A 22380-nucleotide genomic window follows, 5' to 3' on the forward strand; every position below is an offset into this window, starting at 1 on the left:
GTCCCTATCTTAATGACACTTGTCCCATGGCTCCTGCAATGCAGGATGATGAAGGTAACAAAAGCATTCCCTTACTTTCTACAATTATTTTCATCCATTGCAAGATGACTTCTTTAGTGCAACCTGTAAGGCTATCAAAACATCACGAATACCCAGCCACACCACCACATTCCAGACTGAAATGCATCACTGGGTTATATGTTTAATCTGCTTTCAATACATCGGCTTCCCAGCACCTTAACACACAAATGACCTGTGTATTTCTTAGTCTGACTGGTACAAGCATGCACATTCCTTTCTCAGGTAGCATTCCCTTTAAACCATTTTCATAGTTAAGGGCCAGCCAATTCCAGGCGGAGCAGATTCAATTCCTTCAGCCATCACCTAAACCCAAATGTCTTAGGATAACACGCAAAAAAAATCCCAACCCCAAACAAAAAAACCCCTACGCAACAACACTTTCCAGTGCCACACAGAATGTGGCAGAAGCAGGGAGCTAGAAGGCAGGCATCCACTGATAGCCAGGCAAATGGGGTGGCATCTGAAAATTAACTTATTCCATCAACACGATACAATGCGATAGTGTAGAACACTGGATCCTCAAAGGAGTATTTAATTAAATTTTTTCAGAACTCACACAGATAATCTAATGTCTTTGAACCTACATTGGACATCATCATCGGTATTGACAAACATGCAGATGAAATTATAATTAAATTACGAGCTTCCTGTTTGACAAACTCAAAACATGTAGGTATAGAAGTGACATTAATGACTGAACTCTCTTTCGTCTTATGACTACAGATCTACGAAAATGTATCACTGTCAAACACTGAAGCATCAATCTGCCACTTTCACTGGTTCCCCATCTCCTAATGAATTTAAAATATATATTTAACTACATTTAGAACTGCTGTAACATGTAGCTGTTAAACACAGAAAATAAAATATGAGCTAAGCTTGTTGGTCTTAAGCATGATAAATTTGTTTACTTACTATACTCTTTAAGGAAAAAATTAGAGCAGATTTTCAGCAATTTTGATGCAGAGATAAGAAAATATTAATTCCTACCATGCTGCTTAATTAAGTACATATTTTCCCCTTCTGTGACACACTAAACTACAAGAAAAGCAAATATGTAAAAGAGATCCTGAAAGAGAATATTTAAAAAAACCCCAAACAAAACCAAAAAGAAGCCCCCCCCAAAACCCCATCAAAAAAACCTAACCTAGAAACCCACCCTGAATATGCAGAGAAATACAGAACTGAGATATGACAAAGACCAGTTCAATATGTCCCACAGATGAAGGCACGTCTTCAGGTGTAGCCTGAAGTTACAGCTGAACAGAGCATTAAGGACTCCAGGTTGTCCTTCTGAAGTCAGCTGGTTGTGGATTCTCAAAGCTACGTCCAGGAGCCAGCACGTGCAGGATCAATTCTACACCAAATGTGATAAAAATGTACATACACAGATTTATTTTAGAACCTAATTCATAGGCCATGAAACTCAAATGATAAATGTCCTATGGCATAAAAATGGAGAATGTGGGAAAGTAATTGGTCTCTAGAAGCATGACATTTTAACAAAACCATTGTTTCATTTTTTGTCTTATTTTCCACCTACACTATAAATACAATATCCATACTGAACAACCCTTTCATTTTTCATATGATAAGAGACCTAAGAAGGGAGGGGGAATAAGAAAGAAAGGGAGGGGGGAAGGGGAAAGAAAAAAGGAAAATAAAAGAGAAGTTTCAAATCAATTGCTACTTCTATTCAGTGCATTCAATGCATTTCTTTATTACCATTCTCCCCATCAGACTTCCTTTCATGGTCAGTGTCAGTGAGGGACAATGCTGAGTTTGCCCGGCTTGACAAACAGGAGCTGTGTTCCGATTTCATCCCCCGCATCCACATCCTCAGGGCGTGATCTGGGGACGCACCACCTTCTGTTTCAGTATCCACGTCCGAGCCCACCTCTAGCGGGTAACTGCGCTCAGCTACACCGTGTAGATCCGTCTGATAGCCAGAGCACAGAACATGAGGAGTCTCACAGAATTCCATGTCTGGAAAAAACAAAAATTCAGAAAAAATTTTAGAAGTGAACAGCAATATGCCTTTGATTTTCTTTTGGAGAATCTGTTTTGAGAATTAACATTGTTAACACCATTAGAATAGTTTCTTTGGTCACTGACTGACTCTGCTCTCTAATCTACTGTTGGTACAACACAACTAAAAGCGCGCAACTCCGTAAAATAAGTAATACTGCACTGTAATAGTGCTTTTTTGTCTGATAGAAATATATATTCTAGCTCAAATATGTGTACACATAAACACGCTGATAGCAGTACATCAATTTACAACTGAAGTGAGCACTTACGAATACAGACACTTCCTTGTTTTTTTGCCAGAAAGGCAACAGCTCTAAAGTTACTCTCTCTATGTTTTTATCACAAGGAAAGCACAGTAAACTTGCAAATATGGAATTTACAAAATAACATTTGAAATACTTAGCTAATCACAGAACACAAAGAAAGGCTACTTACCACTGGCTTGCTCTTTGAGAGTGCTGTCCTTACATATTCACACCACTGGGTTTTGGTTCTCCAGTGCTGGTGACCTACAGGAACTTGCTAGAAGAGCAGTGACTACTAGGACTGTACAAGTGCCATCTCATGACACCAAGCGATCGGAGATTTTAATGAGTTGTACAGTGCTCAATACTTCAGTTATTCTTACTAAACATCGCAACTGTAGAGCAGTAGAAATCCGAGGACAAACAGAAGGTGGACAGGACCCATAATGTGAATATGCAGAGGAAACATTCTCAAAGAACTACAAGTAAGTAACACACATCAGCAAATTACAACTTCCCTCTGAGGTAGTCTCTGCATATTCTCACTTGTGAGAATCCAATTACAAATGCAGCTCCCAGGGAGTAAGACAAGGAGTTCTAATTAAATAAGGATTACAGAACTGCACTCCCTAATTGAACATCAGACCTGGGATGCCATCTTGAGAGACTAACTACAATATCAAACAGGCATACAGCATTCTTTCAATTTCTAGAAATACAGTATCAACCATGCATACAGTATTCTTTCAATTTCTAGAAAAGAAACATTAGAGACAAGAGTAACTGGTAGAGACTGAGGACAAAACTCTCTTCTACTGTCACCCTAACTAAAGCTTTAATTTGCCAAACTAATCCACTTACCAGACAGTGAGAGCAATGGTTCTTAATTTAAGCACGCTCTTAGAAATAACAATAAGCCCTAGTATTTTCTTGAAGGTATCGACCAAAATCTACAAACAAAATGCTACGCTAGAATATGCTGAGGTGGCTCAGTTTTTAAGTCACCTATCTCTGTATATCTTTCCTTTGCCATCAAAACGTTCCTGAAGGTGCCAGCTGTAGTGACAGCCCACATGGGCTGGCTTTCAGTTCAGAGAATGGTAACCTCTTCTCTAGAGGGCAAGGGAAGAAGATGGGCAGTGAACAGAAGGAAGTGACCATGGCCTCACTTCCCTATGCAGGAGTCCTGGAAGGTCACCCTGTCTCCCTGGCGTTGTCACCGCATCGGCTGGCCCATTGCAGCAGCACCAGCCATCACTGCTTCTGCTCCTTTCGGAGCGGCGAGACAGATGCAGGGGCCCCTGGAGTGCTCCATCACCGCTCTGATCTCTTCCCCTTGTTCACAGGAGTAGGACTTGGTCTTAGCCCTACACTGGAGAAACTGCACCATATACCACCTTCAGTAGCTCTGCTCTCCAAGTCTCTCAAATGCCTTGAGGCTGACTATGAGGTTTGATGGAGATGGCGAGGAGAAAATAGCCAAGATGATGGGGAGCAGCTGCGTGGTTTCTGCAGTAGAGAGAATATTTGGCATTTGAACTTTATCTACCATTACAATGCTGTGTTCTTCATGCTCTCTGGGGCCTGTTTAAAACGGGCACTTGGTTGATTGCTAGAAGCAAGGAAGAAAAGTGGTTCAAGGAAGTACTTGTGGACACAAATGGAAGCTACGCTGGGCTGGACGCTACTCGTTCTCAATCCTACACAGATGCTTGCATGAGAGACTCTGAAACCGATGAGACTGTCTGGAAAAAAACTCTCCTTCCCCTGTGGCTGAGCTGGTAAACAGAAGAAGAAGAAGAGAAGCCCTGTGTCACTGAGATTTTCAAAGCTCATGGGGCATGGGAGACAGAGAGACAATCTCGCAGAAAGTTACTGGACGTAACCAAGTACAGTGTTGCTCATACAATGCCCTATTTTTAAGTCTCGTTTTAATTATGTATTATCTACACAGCAAACAAGCTCCACTTGGCTTAATCAGACAGCATGGACCAAACCTTTGTGTGACGCTAAGAGTGCAGATATTGATGTTGGACACTGAACCATCACAGCTGCATTACACTCCTAGCTTTTACTTTCTTTTTGACAGCACTAAATGAATAAAGTCACCTTTATACCACATATGCTTCCAAAAAAGGACCTGCACATAAAGTAAGAATTAAAAAGCCAGCAGCAGTCCAGATAACTAACCCAGAGCATAGTATCAATGAAATACAGACTGAATCATGTAAGCAGGCTGATTCTGCTTCACCCCGAAAAGACTACATTGGTCGTTTAAATTGAGGCCGTGGATGCCACTATTTCACCAAATATTTTTCAGTAACAGAGCGGCAAGTCACTGCTTTCTTGTGAAACATCTGATTTAAAGTTCTGCCTAACTGAGCTGAGCTACTACAGAAAAGTAGACAGGAGCATCACTCCGCGTACTGCGCCTGTGCTCTGGAAGAAAGGCAAATGACCAATCTCGCTGGCTAGTAGCTCCTGACGAGCGATGAGCTAACTTCCCATATGCAGGGGCACAGTCCACTGTCCACTCCATCAAAAATTTATGGTGGTTAACACATGCTTTAGCAGATGACATAAAAAAGAGGAATAAATGTATATATCCATTTAAAGAAGTATATTATCAAAGAAAATTAAGATTTAGCTACCAAAACCATATGAAATTCAAGGAAAGGAAATTAGGCTCATACATTTGGGCAGTTGTGTTTAAAGACACTAGTGTGTCTTTAGTGCTTCTCGTAAGTGCTAATGAGAAGGTACCTCCAAAGGGAGAGAGTTTTTTGATGTACATCAAGAAAAATTTATACTGAAAAACACGCTTAATTCTTTCCTCATGAATAGGAGAGCCAGCAGGATTAATTATCAGTCTGAATACTGGTCTCAGTTTTGACTGAGGCCCACGCTGCAGAAATAAACTCCGATGAAACTGCTCTATTTTTTTTTTTTTAATTCTCTCAAAAAGCAGTATTATTTTAAGCTTAGATTTCTGTAAAGTACCGCAGCAACACCAGGTTCCTAGAGCATGTCTCTATGAACTAAATTACACCCTGTGATCTCAAGAAGCATCTTGTGAACCTCCTTCCCCTTCAAAGGAGATTTCTACTCGTTTTTACCAGCTAAGGAACTTCTCCGTAATTACAGATCTTCTCATAATTTCATGAACCATGTCAGCTGATGCCAGGTCCTCGGGGAGCAAGGACGCAGGCGTTTCCCTGCACGGATGTCCACTCCAGGCAGAAGTCTGCCCCTGGCAGCCTGCAGTCCACGTTCTCCCTGTTTGCAATTGCATACGCCAAGGGGAAAAATCATCCCAGTAAAATCTCACAAAATGCTAATTAGATTACACATGTTTACGAAGCATGGAATCGACCCTTCAGTCTATAGGTTAATTCAAAATATAGCAGCTAACATATTCAATATTTTAGCTGATATTTTTTGGTGGAGCAAAAGAAAGTGACTATTTTATACTATAATTCGTATTCAGCTGAAGTCATACACAATATATTGCCTTAATAGCCTATTTCTTAAGTATACAAGCATTTGTATTTTAACTCCCATGGGATGCATTTTCTGAAAAGCACTTAGAATGCCAGAAATGGCTGCTTTTAGTCTGCATATCTAACCTTGTTACCTAAAATACTACATATTTCCACAAGAAAATAAAGTTCAAGTCTGAATTTATGATAGATTTAGTCTTACCAAAAAGACACAGTCACGAGAGAAATAAGGGAACATTAACATGAAATTCAAGTGTTTGCATGAACCGTGGACAGAGGAAAAAAAGGGTGCAGTTATGAATGGATATAGAAGATCATGATAGGATTTTCAACTCTGGAGCCAACTGCAACACAAGTGTGAAAAATACAATTATTTTATCCCTCATTGATATTAATTTCTTTTTACAGAAAGGAATGTATAAAGAAATGTGAAGCATCTACAAGAAAAGGAAAGAAGGCTGGGTGCGGCAAAAAACCCGAATCATTATTCCAATTAACAGATCCCTTTCTTTCTACCTTTAAGCAACTTCATTTTCCTGAACAAACTCTTCAGAGACGAGTACTTCAAGAGAAGTTTGACCCCACTGGCCAGAGGTGCCTCTGTTATTTAAAGTGCTCCCGTCAATACGAGAATTCGGCAGCTGACCAGGCTGTCAGCTCTGCCACTGCTCCAACTCTGCTCACCACCTGAAAACGCCAAATACACTCAGCAAGGATTTAGTTACTACAGCACCAGTTTAGCCACCAGGACAGTTAACAAATTACAGGTAGGATTTCCACACGTACACAAAGCATTTATCCCAGCGCATCTTCAGGACGCCTTCACTGTCCTTTGCATGGCTGGGAATAACTGCGTGCCAGCTACTCATTCTGCAGCTTTTCACTTTTTCCATCATAGGCAAAAATATTGCCCAAGTGCAAGACCATGGAGGTCCTGCTCTTCAACTCAAATTTCTGCAAACTTAGTGGACTTGCAGGACTTGTGGAATTTCCACATTGTTGCCACTTGCCAAGAATTTTGCTAATTTCAAACAACTAACTCGGAGAGTAAATAAATATTTATTTCAGTAAATAAATATTTAAAATAAAGAGAAGACTGTCCAAACAAAGTAGATAAAAGAGAATCGCCAAACTAGTGTATAAACAGAGATGAGCATAAAGAACTTTCCTTTCAAATTTTCCTATTCCTTTACGGAAAACTTATTTTTTATTAATAACAGAAGACAAATAATGTTTATTTGAATTACTTAATCGACCTATCTATTCAACTAGAGAAAGAGCTTACAGAAAAATGTAAACTGTTTATAAACTGGAATAGTTTGACAAGTTGCTATTACGTGCCTTTTATAAACCCTATCGTATAACTCAGCAATCCTAACTTACATATTTTAAAAGTCTCTTTAAATATCACAGATTCACAGATTTATTGCATCCTTGATTCTTGGCATGAGGTGGTTCTTACTCTGAGGAGGCTCCCCATCAAAACACACAAAATCAATTCTCCAGACGAAAACGTACAAATTGCTCTCTCTCTGCAGATGTAAAACTATAAAGGAGCCTCAGTAGTTCAAATGTAAGGAGAAAATGTCACTGTCTTGGACGTTTATATCCATGGTACTTATTTTGGGCCCGTCTCCTTCCTCTTTCACACTGGAGGTGATTTGAAAATACTGGGAATATCAAGAGTCTGGGGAGCAGATCCAATGGAAAGATCCTGAACAATAATGCAAGGAATTCCAGAAAGGCAAGTAACATACACGAACCTGAATAATGTCATGTCTACATTAGTTACTGAGCTGGTGTCTGAAGGAGTGGTAACGAGAACACAGGGAAAAAACATCCCAAATATGCAGTTTTGAGGTTGGTGTAGGGTTTGGAATTTTCTAGTGTTACACTGCGAATTTGTGTGTCTTGCTTCACACTTGGGCCACTGGTGAAATCAGCAAGTGTACTGTATGTGTTTCAAAATGAGAAGAAAGGCAGAGCAGCTACCCATGGCGTAAGAGACTCAGAGAGTGAGGGAGGGAAGAAGCAAGGGAGAAATGTAAATCAAATGGGGAAAGTGAAGTTCACATTCATTTTTGGAAGCAATACATATGCACCCTCCTAAATGAGAAATTTTGAGGGCTATTGAGCACTCTGCTAAATTCAGTGTGTTCAACGGCCCTTAAAATTTCTCATTTCTCACCTGAGGACCATGGTTTACTGGCTGTACACTGAACTTCAGAATTAAATGGGCAGAGATGTTATGTTACTTCATAAAGTCATTTGTGTAACACAACCTACAAGATAACTTTGTTAATGTCTTTGTGTGTTCACATTTCATTTAGCCAAAGGTCTTACTTGTTTCCCTGTTGAGATCACGCCACATCTTTCCTAGGACAATATAATTCAAAGACATTAAACTTCAGTAACCATTCATACAAAAATCACTGAGGAATAACCTCAAAATCAATTAATTTGCAAAAGCACATTACACTGACTATTAATTTGCTTCAGAAATCTCATGTTTATCACCAATTACTGTACTACCACAGCTCAAAACAGACTCCGCTTAATTGATTTAAAAAAAAGGCATACCTATTGCACATCAATAATATGCACATAAAAGATACCATTTGTGTTTTACTTCTATATATATAGTGCAACATACTGTACACGTTTGCTTTTTTTTTACTGTATTTCAACTTCTCCTTGCATTCCCTTATCTATGTAGTTTATTCTCCTACAGTAATCTCCAGTTACTGCCAGAGATGCTAGAAAGTTAAAAATAACAGTAATAGCAAATAAAGGAGGAATAAAAGAGGAATCCGAGTCTGCTATAACACTAAGGAGTTTCAGAAAATTTGCAGATTAGGCAGCTAAAGGATTAGCAAAGGAGGCTGCACTTTCACAAAACTCTTTGGCTTGTCAAATTCATGAGAAAGAAAGAAACTCTTTATTCCTCAGGTCCTTCCCCAGAGGAACCAGAGGATGAGGTTCCAACCTGCGCCTCATGGCAATTATCTTTCTAATCTCTTCTCCAGACTAATTCATCAAACCTAAAGAAAGAGGGCATGAGCAGACTGAACCTATTTTTAAAAATGCTCCTGGAGTTCTTAGACGTTAATTTTTATTACTATTAAAATCAACATGAATAACGAAATGTACTTCTCAAATTCTGCATGGAAATCATCCTGAACCTATGAGGACATGGACAAACTTCCTCCCTCCCTAGAAGTGGAATATTCTTTTTGTAGATCACCAGAAATTTTTGTGTTAGAGATACTGTTTTTCAAGAGTAACTACCAAGATGCCAGAGAGAAGCCTTTCAGAGCTACAATGTGGATGCAGTGTGTCTCAGTTTAATTTAGGAAGAAACATTGTCATTATCAGACTGACTGGGAACTTAACCTGGCAGGTTCAAATGCATCTTAACTGTTGCTGGCTACAGCCTTTCCTATTCCTCAAGTGTGGCTTTTGGAGGTAAAGTACGTCCATCCACAAGATTCTATTAGAGAAATTTCTATTGCAGGTACTCATACTCCATTTTAATGAATTTTAGAGTTATAAAACCATAGCAAATGCCAGGAGTTAGCATTTAACCTAAATTTCTGATAAAGGAAACCTACTTACTCTCAAATAATGACCACACTAACTCTACTTTATTAAAGAAAGGAGGGGAAAAAAAAATCTAATTATCACAGATGAGAAAGAACCTCAATACCATTTGTGAGGATAAATGAAGTTCTTCTAAAGCTACAGATGAAATAAGAGTTTGGAAAAGCTTGTCTTACAATACATTCAATTAGAATTTCATTTTCCATATGCAAAAATCTATTAGGAAATGAAGAATTTTCAAGAAAAAGTATTTGTTTCAAAAAACTCTGTTCTGAAAAAAAAAGCATTACAATTTTCTTTCAAGAATTTTAAAGGTTCCTTGGTTCTGAAACAATTTTTCACCTACAAGTTTTGGTATTTGTACATGTATTTCAGGGAAACAACAGATAACGGATCCCTTCCTCTTGTCATCAAATTTTCAAGCTGAGGCACAGAGCGTGAAGCAGCGGAGTACTGCTAGCTTCAGTCCAGTACGGTTACAACTCGTAACAGGCAAAGTTAAGGTTGTGGGGCTAACTTGTTTCAAAGTCCGTATGGCAAGAAAGATTGACAGGATTATTAAACAGAGTGTAAGCTGTACACTAACATTCTTCAAAGCAAAATTGTCCTCAGAAAGTTGCTATATCCCTACAAACATGAATTCCACTCAGAGATGCTTTTCTGGTAGTAGTTTCTGAATGTAGTTACATTTAAAGCAGAATCACTTTCATTCAAACATCAATCTTAGAGGTTTCATGACAGGTATATCTTCTAATAGAACTTAAGATGGAAATATGAAATTAATTTCTACCAACAGTTTTGATTCTGGTTTATAAAATATTTTTTAAAAAACCCTTTTGTTTCTAAAAATATTGAAATTGTTCCTCTTTTTAAATTGCAGTCATTGACTTGAGACACATGAGCATCAAAAGCCTTTGTGAAATAAAAGATGTGCAAAGCAGGTATCTTTCTAAATTTCACCGACTTAGTGTTAGAAGGCAACATACTGAAAAATCCATACATCTAAAATCTGGATTAATTTACAGTGCTGTAAACCCAGAAGGGAATTCCACGAAGCCTGTGCGCCAGGTAAAGAAGGTAGTACTTAAGACTTCAGGCCAGCGTGGCTGTCTCAGAGCGAGCACCTGGCAAGTGCATATCTTCATGACGATGGAAATACTTTTCGAAAGCTGCTATCAACAGATTTGCCAGAAACATTCTCCTTTACTGATAGGATATTCAACAGACCCAAGGCACTCGGACCACAGATGCTGCTCAGAAAGAATGATCACAGAGTAACTCAGCTCCTCACCTTCACTTTCACCAAAAACTATGAAGCTCTAATATAACTTTAAAATGGTTTAAGAGAATACCAAGGATACTACTAGCCGGTTTCCTCTGAAGTGACACGAATGGAGGGCAGACAGCAAACGGAGGCAGGCTGGAGCAGAGGAAGGTAGCTTGTACCACCCTGCGCCAGCTTCAGCGAATGCGCAGTGAATGAGTTATCTCAGACATGGAACAGCGCAAGGGAGAAGGCGGCTTCCGCAGGACCGCACTGATGAAGTTGCACTTCTTCACGTTCCAACTGACAAACTGTTAAAAATACTGAAAATCAGGAGAAAGTATTTGCAATGGAGCAGTTATTACAGAGAGGTCTAAACACCTAGAAGCAAAATTCCTTAAAGGACGGGGTGATGTATAAGGGTGACCAGCATCACCTTCCACGTTTACAGAATGGACAGAATGGTGCCTCGTGTGCCAGAGCACGAAGACCAGTCACTGCTGTCCCTGTGCTGCCATCGCAGAAGCAACAGCCTCTCCTGGGGCGCGAGGTCCCCCAAGCCGCTCTCAGCGAGGGGCTCCTGCCCTCAGTTGGAGCCCTGGCAGCCTGCGGCTCCACCGTGGCAGTCGGTCAGAGCCAGGGTACAGCCACTGACCCCACGGCACAGCACCAGGCACCCCGTTTGATGGGTTTTGGTTTGGTCTCAGGGTCTTTCTAGGAAGGTTCTATGTGAATGGCAGATCCGTATTGTATTTTGCCTTTTGCAATCACTCTGTCGTAGCAGTAAGGTGCAGAAATGAGTAAGTAAGGCTTTACGTTTCTCTGAAACCACAAGCAAAAAGGGTTAGAAAAAATAACGAGCAACCAGGACAACTGGGCAAATAGCACATACAGAAGGAGGGTGCTGCTTGTTCCATGTTCCACCACCCCCAAGCATGTGGCTGGGCCTGGAGGGAAAAATGTGAAGCATGAAGAACAGATTCAACGCAAGCAATCACCCTCCTCCAAACCAACAGACCTCAGACAGGACTAGCGTATGAGTTCCTTCCTTTTTGTTGTCAATCTGCTAGAAACCCAGAGCAGAAAACGGCTAACAATCCAAAAAGGAAAAAGCTGCTAGCGAGACACAAAAGACAACAAGGGTGAGTGTGTCTGTAAATCCTGACAGACACTGCTGCCTTTGAAGAGTGAACAATTTGCTGTGATTTTTGAGAAGTCAGGAAGCATAATGAACCAGAACATGTGTTACATATTACTCTGGAAACATAAATGCTTGACCCTTTCTGCTTACGCAGGTGAAAGCTTGACAAATCCCCGCCTGCAAGCTCCCAGTGTCCCCCAGCCTGCTGGCCACAGTGAGCAGGCACACACCTACTGCTAGCCACCCTCTCCAGACCTTGGGGATCAACCCCGCACATGCTATCAATCCTGAAAGTACATCTGACACCTCTTCTCCCAAGCATCCACAGCTAAGAAGACTGTCTAATGAAGCCACAACTTGAAATTTTCATCCACTGTTTTCTTGGTGGGATGTCTAACACCTGCAGAATACTATACCTAATTTTATACTACTTTCTCTTGCTTTTTTATGTATACATATATATACATACATACATGTGTGAAATGTTAGGTATTCCTAAACACACATAGAGAATCTTGAAAGAACTGAAATTGGAAGGAGTTTTGGTAGTCAACAGCATATGTCCCTGCTGTCTCTAAGGATGGCCAAGTCAGCTCAGGTTGCCTGGGACTCCTGATGAAGAGTATCAGAGTCCTTCCACAGAGCAAAGACTGCTGGCAAGACTGCTGTCGTGGAACAGAGTGTGCTATGAAGCACCTGAAAACCATCTCTTAGGTGAGGTTTTCAAGCGACAATGGGTTATGCCCCAACAATAAAACTGGAAATTCAACACATAAATTGATTTTTCACTACTAAAATATTCCATTTCCCCCATAAATTCACTAACCACTTTTCAGTGTGTAATCACCTTTTCCACTTTAAAACAAAACAAAACAAAAATCTCCCAAATCAAAAACAAAACATCAACTCAGACTGCAAGATACCCGCTATTAGAGCTTAGGACAGCTAAACAGTTTGACTTTGCCCTATTTCAGATTAAGGGTGCACATATTTGCACTATTTTTTTCTTTTTTTCCAGACCTTTCAAAAAATGTACATGTGGTGGACATGATCTTACATGATATTAACAAATTATCATCTACTATGGAAACAGCATATTCCTTAATATAGATAGAATCGTTAAGTAATATTTAGACCAACAAATATACCCTTCAGATTACTCTTGGAAGAAGGAAGAGAGCAAGCATGTGCCTGTGCACAAGCTCTTCAGTACTTCCATTCACATTCAATTACATCCAGCTGCCAACCTGACATCAGTGAGAACATACCGAAGACAGCTTGGCACATCCGTTCCATTTGATTAGCCGACTGGGGATACAGCTTGTCAGTCAAATAACCCCTCTCCCCCCCAAAACTCTTGAGGGGTTTGTCATCAAATGTTCCATCTGATCAAGAAATGGGAGATTAAAATGCCTTCAAAAAATTCTGACCACTTCTGCTCCCTTCTTTCTTCGAGTGTTCAGTTTACCAAAGGGATTTCAGCAACGACAGTTCAAACTTAAAGGTCAGCTCTACTGCAGTTTAAGTAACATTAAAACAATTTAAAGGAAATAATTGATTTTGCTTATCTTATTTTGGATACATATAACCACAGTTAACTATTTTACAACTGCTTAACTAATTTCCTTCCAAGCCCTTTATTAGATTTTTCTAATATTTCCAGATATTATTTCTTCTGCACTATATTTCTATAAGTAACTATATAAATTATAAATACTATTACATTCTGCTTCAGCAACTACAAAACGGGGTCAATTTTGGTTTTATACTATCAAGATACATCGAGGCAACTCAGTTGAAAGTGGTGGAATCATTCCAGGTGTGCACCCCCAGAAAATACACTGTGGCGATCTTACATCAGCATCACACAGCATCATTAAGTTAAATAAACATATTTTACCCTAAAAGGCCCACCATGGTTACACAGGAAAGATGAAAATCTGAGACATTTGTGTCAGCATAATAAAGTTCCTAAGCATATAATATGGTATCTACAAAACTTTCCATCTCAAGATTTGACGTAGAGCTCCAAAAGAGGGAAGCACCACCATCGTTCCTGTGCTGCACCAAAGAGAACCAAGGATGAAAAGCATTCCAAAGCACACCAAAGCAAAAGACCTCTGTACATTTTCATGAATTTAAACAAGTGCTGCGAGTCCCCATGACCTGTCATCAAAATTTATCCAACCTTTGGGAACACAGACACTACCCAATGAAGTAACTCCAGTATTTTCATGCGAGTAGGAGCACTTGGCTACATTTTTTGCAGCTCTGGACCTCTTTGATTGTTTTAAAATACTAAGTAGCTTATTTAGGTACACAATACTCATTTTAGCACGTCTTCTAGTCACTGACTTTGAAAACTCCAGCCTGTGATCTAACCATACAGCATTTTTATCTTTCACACAGATGCAGCCACGTAACGGATACCTGGGAAATAACAAGTCACTGACTGGTAAGCATTAAAAAGTGATTGCTCACCTTTGCAAATTAGCAGGCAGGCACCTGCTCTTTCTAATGCAAATCACAGGTAATATTAACCACGCATAACTAAAACCAAATCCCTTTCATCATCAAATAAATTAATGTATTTGTATTGTTCAAGTGTATAAAGATGGTTGGGAGGCTGAATACCTAACATGAGATAGGTAGAAGTTGTTAACAACTTTGTTAGACAAATCCTGAAAAAGGAAATTAGAAAATGAAATAGTTTGTTTGGATCTTAACAGATTGAAAAACAAATGAGGAATTGCTCACAGTATTAGTATTGCCCATAAAAATTGTTTCTAAATGTTTCCAGCATCTGCCTTTGAGACATTTAATTTGTGGAACAGAAGATGCACATTGGTAGCCTTCTTCATAGCTAACATACATTGTATTGTGCACCAGCAGACAACTGAAAGCCTGTGAGCTCACCATAATTCTCGGTTCTGTGAAGCTGCTTGATCAATGGTGCTTGGGAAGAGTCAAAGTTATGAGCAGCCACAGCAGCTAAGAGTACTCGAACCCAAAGAAAATAAATCTAACCAAAAGGGCACTAACAGATTAGCCTACAGTGGCCCTGTAAACTCTTCCATGCCCTGAAGGAAAGCTTGCCATAGGCAGATAAGCAGAGCTCACATTCGGTATTGCTGGAAAGGAGGCATTTTGTGCCTCCTCATTAAAAAAATCACACAGTTGGAGATGAACTAATTGAGGTGGTGGAGACAGTAACACAGAAGGCACTTAAAATGTAATTAAGCCATGATCAGAAAAGGGACACATAAGGGAGAAAGCACTCAAAATAGAGACTCCAAGGAAATACCAGATTCAACCAAATATGAGATCAACTGTGTATTAAACCACGTTCGAAGACATTTATATAAACTGCTAAAAGAATCTGTGCAGATATCAATTCAAACGCTAAGGCCACAGCTAACCTGGAAAAAAAGACATATATCTTTGTTTTAGATAACCTTTCTGTGCCTCAAAGCACACCACAGAGAGGTCTTTTGTCCAGAAAAGAGGGCCCTATCCTGCACCTGAGCAATTCTGAGTCATGCTGGGGATCCAAGAACAAGAACGATCCAGGAGCATTAGGTGTCTCAATTCTTTTGCTTTTATTCTATAAAAAGCTCTAGTGTTAGCTGTTCTGGAAGGACTGTAGCAGCAGCTACTTCACATACTGAAAAGCACAGTTCACATGCACACTCACTATATTAAGGAGGGGGAAAACAAAATAAACAGAGTTAAAAACATGTAACTACAAATTTCACAATCTTAACACATATAATAAATTCTCTTTGTGACAAACTCTGCAGTCTAGAGAGACTTACTGATAGTCTACAGAATTTAGCGCCTATTTTTCCCTCAGTGTTAACTATTTCACAGGGGGGGAAAACTATCAGAAAAAAATAGAAGTTAATAAAAGAATTGCTTTCAGATTAAAAAAAGGAAATGCTTAAATATCCTTTTGTACAGAATTTTCTTCTAGCAGACAGCTTTATGTTTTAAACAGAGCTTAAAGCTCTTTTCCATTGTTTTTTTCTATTAAATTTGTTTCATGAAAACCTGTTGAGTTCAGAGTCTTCACAAGAAACAATTCCTCCATAGGGTAACAAGTCACTTGTGGATTTTGCCTTTTTTCACATTACCCACCATTCGGTACCGTCTCATTTCCCTACCAGCTGCTTCATGATCTCCTGAGCTGCACCAGCTCATACTGTGGCCGATATTGGCACAGCAGCGACACAGCAAATGAGAAATCACCAGCACAGCTGATCAGGACAACTGGCACAAGATGCAAGCAGCACATCCAGAAGTAGTTATGAGTGAAAAAAAACCCACAACATTTGTCTGTAGGAGCTTAAATTACTTCTCTTTGAAAACATAGCAAGATCCTCTCTGACTCAACTCTAGTCAGATGAAGCTCTTGTAAACCAGTCCGACTCTTAGTTCAGTAAATACATGCAGAACTGAGCACTGAATTAGGAGCAGGTATTTTTTAATGACAGAGCTCCCAGTGGAGGGGGAAGGAGGGAAGGAAGGACTTGGTCTCAGTGGGTTTGAACATCAGGATGACTCAAAATCAAGACGGGTGAACAGTGAGCTGCCGTGTACCAATGAAGACAGTGAATACAGGACAAAGAACCATTATCACCAGGCTAATAAAAAGTACTTACTTAAACCATCTTGTCAACACCACGCACATTCAGAAGAGTATGTACATCCCTCATCGCTGTCCCCTTCCCACATCTCCCTGATTTGTTTCAATTCAAAATGAGGAATGTAGAAAGAGCAAGGCAGGAATGGACGGACACCAGGACAGAAAACAAAACACTGAATGAGCAGCAGCCTGTCGATGCACTGCTACTGAAAAACTGCAGATACTGACCAGAAAATATCACACATCACTGTTTTCCTGTTTAATACACCTGCCTTCTTGCTTAGACTAGTTCGCTGAAATTATAACAGGCAGATCTGGCAAGCATGTTTTGAGGCTATTTTTTACAAAATAATGACAAGAATGCTGTAAAATTGTGTTGAATGTGGACAAAGATACCAACTCAGTAAATACCTCGCTTGCAAAGAATCTGCTACTGAACTCTAACCACTTCAGACACTGACTGATCTCTTACCGCTGTTATTGTGGCTACTTTTTATTTAGTACTTTTATTCATTTTAATAATAATATTTACAGAAAAGAAAAGAGCCTTTATGTTCCTTTTTTCTCTTACTAGGACTTATTAGCCATTAAAAATATATTTTGTGCATATAATTCCTCTAAAAAGATCTTAAAATTAAACTGAAATACAGGTACTTGCTAGCAACATTATTCCACTCGACAGTCCAGATAAATCCATTACCGTAGCCCAGTTGAGGACTGAGACTTGTTTTAATAGCTACAATCCTTGAGAAGAACTTGAAAATACTGAAATATAATGTTTGAACATTCCATTGATCTCAACAGGTATCTAAATTGGAGCACCAAGTTACAGCAAAGCAGCTCCTTGTTTACATCCACTGTGCTGTTACCTCCCACTCGGCGTAGGATTTCAGGCAGCATACGGAAAGGTGAGTGGCAGGTGCCCCTTTTCTTTTTCCTAAAACATCGAGCATTGTGTAAAGGAAGAGTTTTCTAACCCTCACCACGCTCATCTGACCCAAATCTGATACCACAGATGATGGAGCATTATTAAAGCATGAGGAATCGTAAGCTTCATGCTGCCAAAACAGTGACAGAAATGATCGGTGGTGTGAGAAGTTCGGTTTATTTGAATGGAGCTGTTCAGGGATGATGATAATTATCTGTGAAATGAATATTCATCACACGGGTGAGATCAAGGCTGAACATTACTTCACTAGAGAGTGGGAATAACATTAGGGAGAAGCTGGCCAAAGCAGACACAGCTCACTTTGTATTGAGGTCTAGTGCAGCTGTACGACACACAGATGGGTGCCAGGAATTCACAGACTGGAGAAACAGCCTGCAGTGGGCAGACCTATCCCCTATGCTAGTTTCTAAACACAAAGCTGAAAATTAGCTAAATAGCTTTTACATCCCTGAAGGTATGCTCAGCCCTACTCCAATAAATACATTACTGCTATTATTTCTGCAGTAATTAAATAGCACTGAGGTATCCAACACCAGCCCTTTCCTTTCTCCACAACTCCAAAATCTTTTCCTGTCAGAGAACATCTTGCTTACCCAGAGTAATAAAAAGTTTCAGAGGCAGCCATTTCAAAAGGTACGGTCTGCCTGTGCCAATTTCTTTGCTAGTGGCACAAGTCTCCAGCTAGCTGAAGGGAACACCTGGCAACCGACCCAAAAGCACAATGGCCACCACAGCAGGACTGAAGTAAGAGAGTTTAACTTTATTTATGAGCTTTTCCTGCTTTTTGTTTAAATAAATGTTATCAGATCGGAAAAAAAAAAACCCCAGCTAAAAAAGATGTTTCTGTGCCAGAAGTCCTCATATGTTTTTTTTAAAAAAGCAATGTAGAAAGCACACTGGACTACTTTGAAGGTCCTTTCATGACCAAAAATGAGTGGAACAGCTACCTGTGGTAACAGAAACTTGAGAACACAGAGAGGAGTCCAACAGGACAATGAAGAAAAAAGGAAACACTACCTGTATCTTCTGGCTCCAAAACCAGCACGGAGTGAAGCTATGACAACCCTTAATTGCAAACCAGCAGTATTTAAGCAAGTGCCAGTAACTAAACCTGTCCTGTGGTGAAGGCAGTGGTAAAGGTACACACAACGTATCACCACCTGTATGACTGCTCTAGGGTCATATGGAAGGCAGTTGCGACCAGAGCTACCGCTGACCTCCTGTCCCTGTGCCATCCCTGGGAAGCAAGACAAACTTTCATACTGGATAGTACTATTCAGTAGTAAAAGTGTGGGGAGGTGCCAAGAGATACTTTAAAAACGTGCATCAGTGAGCTCTTCGGAAGTCTGATCCAGAAGCTAAGACATAAAAATGGACAAATAATTCAGTAAGCAGTTGGGGTTTTTTTAATTGTCTGAAAGCGATTCATTTTCTAAGCATAGACTAAGAGCAAGCTATTAGAGTCCTTCTCCCTGAACACCTAAACTCTACAGATCAATAGCCAACAATTAATTGCAAACATTAAGTAATCACTACTACAATATCAGCTTAAACTCATGTCACACCTAGAAGCATAATTTTCACTGGTACCAGGGAGAACTGTATCCCTAGAATCAACAGTTCGATTAATCCTTTGAGAATCTGTATGCAAACCAAAGCAACCAAATAAATCCTACAAATATTTCCTTTCCAAAATCACTAATTCTACACTTTTGACAAAACACTACTCAAGGTTATGTGTTGACAGGTGCTGCAATCTGTAATTTCTAATGTACTTTTTTGTTGTTAAAGACAGAAATACTATTTTCTGATTTACAGTAGTATGACTAGTGAAGTCTTAAAGGACTGATTGTGTACAGAATTAGTACCAAAAACACACCTGTATTTTTCATATTTTAATCTATAAGTTGAGATGTAAAAATAATTTTCTCCCGTATCTTCACAAAAAAATTCTACAGAAACAGTCTTAATCCAAAGACCAAAGCAAAATACAAAACTGCATGTCACATAGTTTCTCTTAAGACTAAAAATCATTAATGTATTAATTAATGAATTTATTAAGAAATTTAATTATTGGGAAATGAATTTTTAAGATCAATAAAATGCCCAAAATATCTTAGAAAATTCCTCAAGCTAAGTTTAAATGTTGAGGAAGCAACAAAAACCACCAAGCAGCATATCAAACTACCGTCTTGGCACAACGCATTCCTGGATAAAGGTGCCTAAGTTAGTAAATTCCGCTTTAGCTTTACCCGTAGCAGTAGTACAATGCTGACAGTTTTGCCTGTGCTAACTGGTGAGGTGAGGGGGCTGCTCTGTCCTTCGTCACAGACACAAGCTGAGAGTGTTCCGACAGTAAACTGTGTTGTGCTCCGCAAGCTCAAGCAAAGAGATACTCCAGTAAATTTAGTACTCTCTTGCTCATTTCCCTTTTTTCACTAGAACTCACTACATATTACTGAACACAGACCTGACTCAGAAAAGCTGGATACACAGGAGGAGAAAAGAAATATATTTCAAGGAACAAAGACCCAGTTTATGTGGTGGCAGTCACAATGGGAGGAGTGCTGTCGGTGCAGACAGGTACGGTGTGTGCAGCGTTATTTTTACAATAGGTAACAGACAAGATGGTCATCCAAGATACACTCACATGAATGAAGATTTATCCAGTAAGAACAGGCAAACAATTTCCTTTTTCAATTGAAATACAAGGATTTTTTTTCACACCATGCTCTCCCTCTTCATGAATTCTGTATTTCCTTACAGAGAGTCAAAGATAAACGAATTTTGTAATTCATCCCAAAGTACAAAATGAGAAAAGGAACCACAGCAAGAAGAAATTACTAGCGCATTTTCCAAGCAGCACAGGGGAATACTTCTGGAGGCAACTATTAGATAACGTTTCTAATATTTATCTATTTAAATTCTTGGTAATTGACTCCAATTGCAAAGAAAAACCCCAAACTGGTCCAAAGTCAGCATGCATGTGCATGGACTTCTGATTCCTGCATTTCCTTTAATATTCTGCATCTTCATCTATATAATAAAGTCTCAGAAAAAAATTCTGGCTATTCTTCTGGACTAAACAGAGTAGGGTACAAGCTTGCACCTTTAAGTAATGCAGGTAGAACTTGTACTGTACTCTGTCAATACTACACACGTAACCTTCTGTATTTATACACGCATTTGTAGTAATGAATGTGAAAACTCCCACAGCAGTAACAACAGGAAAACATTATCGAAATTTTTTTACACTAATTCCTGCCTCCAGCTGAACAGAATAGCTAATTTGATGTTGGCCAATATACAATCCTTTGATTTCTACTAAAAATTCTTAACTAACAATCAATTCCTTTAATTTCATCACTAGGAAGGGTTAAAAGTATGTCCCAAAATTATGTTCCAGATGAGCACATAATCAGTGTCCTGATATGATTTTTATATAAAAATGGCAAATTCTCTTGTCTTGATTACAGCAGTGTAAGAAGTTGCAGAATTGTTTTTCTTCAATAGATGGTGAAATAAAGAGGTCAAGCTAGCAGACATCATTCATTTCATGCAAGTGTTTGAAAAGAAAAGGTTTGCTATGTTCAGAATGAGGAGAGAGCAAATGTTTTACACAGTATCTGAAGTTGCTCTTTGATTAGCATTTAAAAACTTTCATCCCTAAGAAAAGTGCATGCATGTTTCACAGGCCACGAAAAGACATCTGAAAAAAAGAAAACTCCATCCTTTCTGCACTAGCATTGTTAACCGTGTTTCTAGTTATCGTGAATGCTTACTTTTATTATTCACCTCTCTCTTGAACAATACTGAAGTAAGTCATGCAAGCCTCCTGCATAGTGCTGGAAGAACAAAATTCTACAGTTCATCAGTACAAGCATAAGTGAGTTTCCATTTTTAAGACTTAGAAAAAAAATTATGAATAACAAATGGAATTAGGAAATTAACACAGAATCACAGAATGTTAGGGGTTGGAAGGGGCCTCTGTGGGCCATCTAGTCCAACCCCCCCTGCCAAAGCAGGGTCACCTACAGCAGGCTGCACAGGACCTTGTCCAGGCGGGTCTTGAATATCTCCAGAGAAGGAGAATCCACAACCCCTCTGGGCAGCCTGTTCCAGGGCTCCGTCACCCTCAGAGGGAAGAAGTTCTTCCTCGTGTTCAGACAGAACTTCCTATGCTTCAGATTGTAAACACACTCATTAATGATCACTCGCTATGTTATCTGCATTTCCATTTCTATAACTTTTATACACAACAAAATCTACTTCTAGGACACATTTTATTACATTATGCTGTTAAGAAAATCATACATAAATAGTCTTCACTCTATAATTTAAAATCAAGAGGAATTCAAGTTTTTATGTACTTCCAAACACCAACCACTTTCATCCTATTAAAATATCTAGAAGTAAGGGAGCCTTAAGAATTTCTGGCAAATATTTTGTTGCTTACATTGTTGTCCCTAGGAACCATACACGTGTATCAGGAAGCCAAAACCATCAATATCAGAGAACTGTTAGAAAACTTAAACAAAACCCTCTGACAAATCATGTAGTTTAAGCACATTTGGCCATTTATTCCATTAATTAGGTCACTTTCAGACCAACGAATCTTCATTCTTTTGAATGAAAGTAATCTTTAATTATGTATGAATTAGTGAGAAAAAGCATGGCAAATCTAGTGAACAAAGAATTCTCCATTCAGTGGGAGAACCAAATTCAAAAAAATTTAAAAAAAAACCAGATAAAAATGAAAACAGATTAACTTCAGTTAGCTTAACTAAAATCAATTTTATTAACAGATGCTTTGCAGCACAGTTCATGAATCTGCAATGAATTTTTCTCAGTGTTTAAGATTACACTAACTTTTCCTTCTACTGTAGCCTCCTAACAGCAAACACCACACAATTTGCCTTTATTG

At 39.2% G+C, this 22380-nt stretch overlaps 1 protein-coding gene across 5 annotated transcripts in view; it reads right to left on the reverse strand.

Moving 5' to 3' along the window:
• TENM1 (teneurin transmembrane protein 1) overlaps window positions 1-22380 on the reverse strand; it is a 1260898-nt gene that overhangs the window by 219587 nt on the left and 1018931 nt on the right. For all 5 annotated transcript variants that reach the window (XM_075435330.1, XM_075435332.1, XM_075435331.1 and 2 more), the window contains one exon: window positions 1807-2067. In XM_075435330.1, the coding sequence (XP_075291445.1) occupies window positions 1807-2067 (261 nt within the window). The remainder of the gene's footprint in view (window positions 1-1806; window positions 2068-22380) is intronic.

The sequence above is a fragment of the Opisthocomus hoazin genome, chromosome 14 (assembly GCF_030867145.1).
Source record: "Opisthocomus hoazin isolate bOpiHoa1 chromosome 14, bOpiHoa1.hap1, whole genome shotgun sequence".
Lineage (NCBI taxonomy): Eukaryota > Metazoa > Chordata > Aves > Opisthocomiformes > Opisthocomidae > Opisthocomus > Opisthocomus hoazin.